Below are 6,000 nucleotides of genomic sequence, written 5' to 3'. Positions count from 1 at the left end.
TCTACCTTTATTTTCTTCCATTATTCTTCCGAAAGCCATCACCGAAAGAACATTGTCTCAAAGAACAAGAAAGCCATCCCCCCGCCAGAAGAGGTGCAAAAATCCACCTGAATTCCTCCAATTCCTCAGCAGCACCTATTGAAATGCGTTAAGACAGATGCTTAAACGATACCCCTCTAACCAACCACCAATTTAAATGACAATCAATGCCATTATTGTTAGTCTTTCACGAGATAATGTTTATCTCCACTAGTCCCAGTCTCCAGCATAATTTAAAAACAAAAATTAATCCCAAAAGGCATACAAACATGTTCATAAATTTCAATTAAATCGCCTCTTAGCAACAAATTATGCACAGCCCAACACTGTTCCTATTGGCAATTGAAGTTCTTTAATTTTGACATCCAGGGCAATTAGTGGTTGTTGAGGAATTTTGTCTGTTTATGCGTCGCACATTGTGATGATGGAATTAAAAGCACTCGTTGTATTTCAAAGCGGAGAATATAAGTGTAGAAACTGTTTTGACCACAAATTAGTACAATTGGTCAAGGAATTTGTCAGGGAATTAATTTGAAAAATGTTTTCTTAAAATGCACATCAGGACTTTTCGAACACGAAATCCCAAAAGATCAAGTTCCATGATTTATGTTGTGATTGCTAAATTTTATATTATTTAATTGAATTTCAATTTCAATTTTCCAATGAATTGTTACATATCAAATTTTTGGAAATATAGGGTAAGTGTGCCAAATTCCGGCCAGCTTGCAATTTCGGCCACCTTTTTTGTTCCTTGAATTTCCATGAACCTTTAGATTTTACGTACTCTAGAGATTATACAATGCAAAAGAATAACAAAAAATGTAGCTTCGACAAACGAGATGACGTGAAAAAGATATTGGAAGAATTCCCGAAGGGCAAGGAACTATGAGAATGAAGGTGGCCGAAATAGGGCACCAAATTTTTATTCATTTTAAAATGTATTAAGAATGATTTTAGAGTAAATAAAGACAGTAAACTCTTTACAAGGTTCCAAGAAACACTTTTACAAAAGAAAGAATAAAAAAATCAATTTTTATTTAAAATATTACATTTCAAACTTGAGACTTTGACGCTTGCATGCAACTATGCCGAAATTTGGCATACTTACCCTATTAGTAAAATTGTTTAAAAATTAATTATCGAGGAGGTCAAGGAAGAAATTTAAAATATTGTCGAAAATTAGATAACTTTCGAAATTAACTCAAGATTAATAGGAGGAAATAATTCATTCCCATGTTTAATTAATTACATATAAATTGCAATTTATGAGAAAAAAAATTGTCGAAAATTCGGCTTCGAAAACTTTTTAAAAACTGGACACACTTCTTTAATTGCTGTTGTTATTTTAAATTGGAATTGTTATATTGACTATCAATAATATAAAAAGTAGATATTCTCAAATTTGGGACCGAAATGTCATTCGAATTATGGAGATCTTCTACGGTGAAACCATTTAAATGATATTTTTTCCAGCTACATAATCTTATTTATATTTACACACTCATTAATTATTGAAAAATCTATTAAAAGCCTTCAATAATGAAAAATCAAATTGTAAACTAAGAAAAACAATGATAAATTTAGTAATATTTGTTTTATTCGATAATCATAACCGAACGTCAAGAATGTCACCAAACTTTCTTTTTGAATGTAACTGCAACCTGAATTAAAAAAGTTTTAATAAATTAGCAGAAGTTTACATTAATATTTCTGAAACATTAATGATTTTGAAATATATTAATAATATTTATCACATTACGAAGAACTAAATTGATGTCAATGTAATTTTTCAAAATTTTTTAACAGTCAATTGTTTTAAGAATTTGCTGCAAAAATATATTAAAGTTTGAGTAAAATGGGGTAATTTGGAACCATTTACAATTTGGGACATTTGAGATTTTCTCACTGTTTTAGAGATTCAAAAGGATGAAAAGCTGTTTCTCTTCTTCTTAATCGTCTTTTTCTTTTTTTCGTTTTCACTTTGCTTATATGAAACAGTGAGAAAATCTCGAATGTCCCAAATTATAAATGGTTCCAAATTACCTAATTTTACCCTATTTAAAAAATCTTGGTTTCAAATTTAATATTTTAATTGCAAGACTTTGCATTAAACTAAACTCTTTGTTTTTGATCAAAAAATAGTGCAACTGGCATTATTAGTTCACTTGCACTGTGTAACTGTGTTATCACACTTGCACATTAAAATTTTAATATGATTCACATTAATTGTCGCTGGTGAGAGTCCAAATGTGTAATTTGTGTGTTTGAATCATTTTATATTTAAAATTTGATCTATTTGTTGATTAAAAGGTAGACTTGGACCGCAAAATTTGATATAAATTGATTTATAGCATTAATGCGAGAAATTAATGTGATTTTCTCTTTAATTTTTTAATGTGAAAAATATTTATGCTTTAGGTAAATTTAAACTTATTTTTGCAGACCAAGTCCACTTCTTTATCAATAAATAGAAAAAGCACAAATATTAAGTGACTCAAACACACAAATAACATATTTGGACGCTCACAAGCGACAATTAATGTGAATCACATTAAAATTTTAATGTGCAAGAGTGATAACGCCGTAGTGAACTATAATTCATTCTAAAACTCTGTTTCGAAAACAGAAAAAATCAAATTTAAATCAGAAAACTTCAATTTCGACCACAAAAGCTTATCGTTGTCGTTTGTTTGGTTAATTCGCAAAGCCAATCCTTGAAAATAAAACATTTTTGTCTTTATATTTCGGACATACTTCTTAGAAAAATTGAATATTTCAATAGTCGAAAAAAAAAGCTTCAGTTTGGAAAATTCGCACTTTGCGCTACACCTTAAACACCAAAATTTCTTAGTCGTCGTTTTCCATCATTTGCAATCGTTTCATATTTAAAAGGCACTCAAAAAGCTCTGTAAATCGGATATTGACAGTAAATTGCTGAAAAATGGCCCATAAATTTCAGTAGAATCTCTCAGAAGTGCATCTCACAGAATGACAAACAACCCATCTCATGATGATTAAATTTCTTCAAGAAGGTGAAATGAAATATTCTGCTGGAAAAAAAAGTCAATGGCAGTTTTAATGCTCAAGAATCAATTTAGTGGCATCAATGGGTGTTTTGTCTAATGGAATTTTTATGCGCGGCTGAATGTGGTTCTGGATGATAAGGAAAAGCTGGGAGAAAAGAGCCACTGCAAACCACAAACTCCGGATGTCGGATTTCCTCCTTCACCCACACAGTCAACTGCATAAATCAGAAGAAGTCTTTTCAAACACATGGTCTTTCTTAGGGAACCTTTTTGCCCACACTCTCTGCATCCAGGAACCACCAAATGCCACTGAGAGATTGCTAGAAATTATGGGAAGTTATCTCCAAATACACTGAAAGAAAATCTGGAACTGAGGGTAGTTTAATTTTCGGGGTTATTCTTTAAGGATTAGAGAAATGTCCGTTTCAAGCTTAATAATGGCTGGTAGAAGAATAATGTGTGACTTTAATAATTAAGCACTTTTAGTAGCTTTGAGAAATATATCAAAATCCTTGTCCTTCAATTCTATTTAAAGATTGATAAAAAGACAAGTCTTCTCAATCTTTCTTTAAAATTAAAATTTAAAATAAGTGAAACTCAATAAATATTAGTTTTAAATTTCAATAAATGGTGACACATTGTAGCAAAAATACCTTTTCTTAAAGCAAATTCCGAAATTTCATCAAAAAATCGAATTTTTAAAATTATTTCGATTTTTGAACTTTAAACAAAGCTCAGGAAATTTCCAAACATTAAAGTCCAAAGATTTTTTAGATTTGCAACTCATAAATAGGAGTAAAACCTAAATAAAACCATAAGCTCTTTGCTATAAAATTTGAACTATAAATTTTAAACACTAAGTAATATTTATAGCCTTTTAAATCCAAGGCCTTTTATAGGAACGACTTATACAAATCATATAAAGAAATATAATCAAAACCTTGAAGATCTCTTGTAATAAAATTTAAGTTTTAATTCAAAATCTAACAAAAATTCTCAATTTTTATAGCATTAAATCCTGCAAACAACTCTTCAATACCGCATAGATTCCGCATACTCTAAATTCAGTTTTTAAATAATGAAAGTTTAACGAACATTTTTTTTTCATTGAATATACTTTTCCAATGCTTTTAAAGCTTTGGTTATGTTATACTCCCACAATTGTGTGCCATAAAATTCAAATTTAAAACGGAAAAAGTTCGAAAATCAATCACTTTCTCAATCTTGTCATTTAAGACTTAATCGGCTCTTTTTCTAATTTGCTCAAATTCGCTGTAGTTCTTCCTATTTTATCCTGGTTCTTTATAATTGAGTGCTTTTTGTAGAATTTACAAAGGCTTTGACGCCCAAATCTATCGATAAACCGTATGACATTGTGCCCCAAATGCCCAATTGAGAGAGAGTCTACTGTATTTCGTACCAGAATTATAATCATTGGTCCACTCTTATCCATTCTTAAAGTAGCAGAGCATTTTAAGAACACTTTTCTTTCAAATTTTCTCTGAGTGTTTACACAGAGATTTCCTCGGGAGACTTTTGGTCTGTTGGGCAATGTTTTTGTTGTTTGTTGGTCTCCACACAAAAACCCAACTTATCAATTTTTCAGTGCAAAAATAGAAACAGGAAGTTGGTGCTGGAAAACTAATCGCCTGACACTAGAATGGGGAGTGAATTCTGATAAGTCTTAGCCCCAAGAAGTGTTCTAGAAAACTGTGTCAAATCAAAATTTGCTTGTGCCAAAGTGATTATAGAGAGCGTTGCAAAAATAAAAAATAAAAACAGTGATAAGAACGTGAAATCAAGTGCCTTGTATGAGGAAGTTTTGAGAGGAATTTTTTTCCAGTCAGTTCAGCCAGGAATTCCTCTGAGATAATTTATTGGGCTGAATAGATCTGTGAATGAGAGTAGATTTCGAGCAGTATGCTCGACCGTGTGGCCAGGAAGTGATTGTCGATTGGGCGGGTGGAATTATGAGTCGATTGGATTTCGACACAACAATGGAGTACAGAGACAATGGCGTTCTCTGTGGCGTCAAGAGGAGTGCTGGCGTATCAAGAGGTGAATTTTTTATGCAAGCTTATTACTTTCCTTCCCAGAAACACCCACGATATAGTGGATTTTTTTCTAATCTTCCGCTTCCACGGAACAATTCCGCTTTAATTCGCAAAAGAGATTGCTTGGCGAGAGGGTACTCAATTAATGGGAATGGCATTGTTATTTACTACGTGACTGCAAAAATGATTTTTCAGCGCTTCTATTCGATTTTAATTCAAAATAAAAACATTTAAAAAATCGAAAATGTCTCATAAATAGCAGAGATAAATTACTTATTTCCAAACAAATCTATTAAAGGCACTCCATACGGTTCTGCTACTTACAAAAGTTTCACTCCATTCAGTCTTTAAGGCAATGACAAAACTGCCATAAATTTCTCGACTAAATCTTTCTATTGCTAATGTTAGTAATACCAAGAAAAATACGATGGTAAAAATTACCAATTCCTATAGAATATTCTATTTAACAACTAGTAGAATTGTTATCCTAAAATCGATAAATTTAAAATGATAAATTATACATTTTGAATTTATTAATAAATGATAATAAATTTTTGGATATATTATTTTAATATTTATAGATATAAGAATTTAATATCATACAGTTTGTATTTTGCTGATTTATTTAAGTTTAATTAAAATCATGAATTAAACCGGAAACATCGCCAATTATCTCGTGCAACACACCAGTTCCCCTTTATCCGAGACATTTCTACTGTACTAAACTGAAAACAAACTCTTTACCCTCTAACGGTGTTTTCTTTAATATGCGAAAAAAAAGTTCTAAAACAATGTTTTCTAGGATAATTATGATCCAATAAAGTCGAAAAAACCATCCATTCTTCATTATCTTTTTTAGTTTAGGCGCTAGGTGAGAAAAT

General features: G+C 30.9%; 1 protein-coding gene across 1 annotated transcript in view; it reads left to right on the top strand.

Annotated features, from left to right (window-relative positions):
• The first annotated feature begins 4,671 nt into the window (after window positions 1–4,671).
• LOC129801990 (teneurin-m) overlaps window positions 4,672–6,000 on the top strand; it is a 72,888-nt gene continuing 71,559 nt past the window's right edge. The window contains exon 1 of the mRNA XM_055847518.1: window positions 4,672–5,123. Coding sequence (XP_055703493.1) covers window positions 4,964–5,123 — 160 coding nt within the window. The 5' untranslated portion in view covers window positions 4,672–4,963. The remainder of the gene's footprint in view (window positions 5,124–6,000) is intronic.

Source organism: Phlebotomus papatasi, chromosome 2 (genome assembly GCF_024763615.1).
Source record: "Phlebotomus papatasi isolate M1 chromosome 2, Ppap_2.1, whole genome shotgun sequence".
Taxonomy (NCBI): Eukaryota; Metazoa; Arthropoda; class Insecta; order Diptera; family Psychodidae; genus Phlebotomus; species Phlebotomus papatasi.
This window is presented reverse-complemented; position numbering and strand designations above follow the sequence as displayed.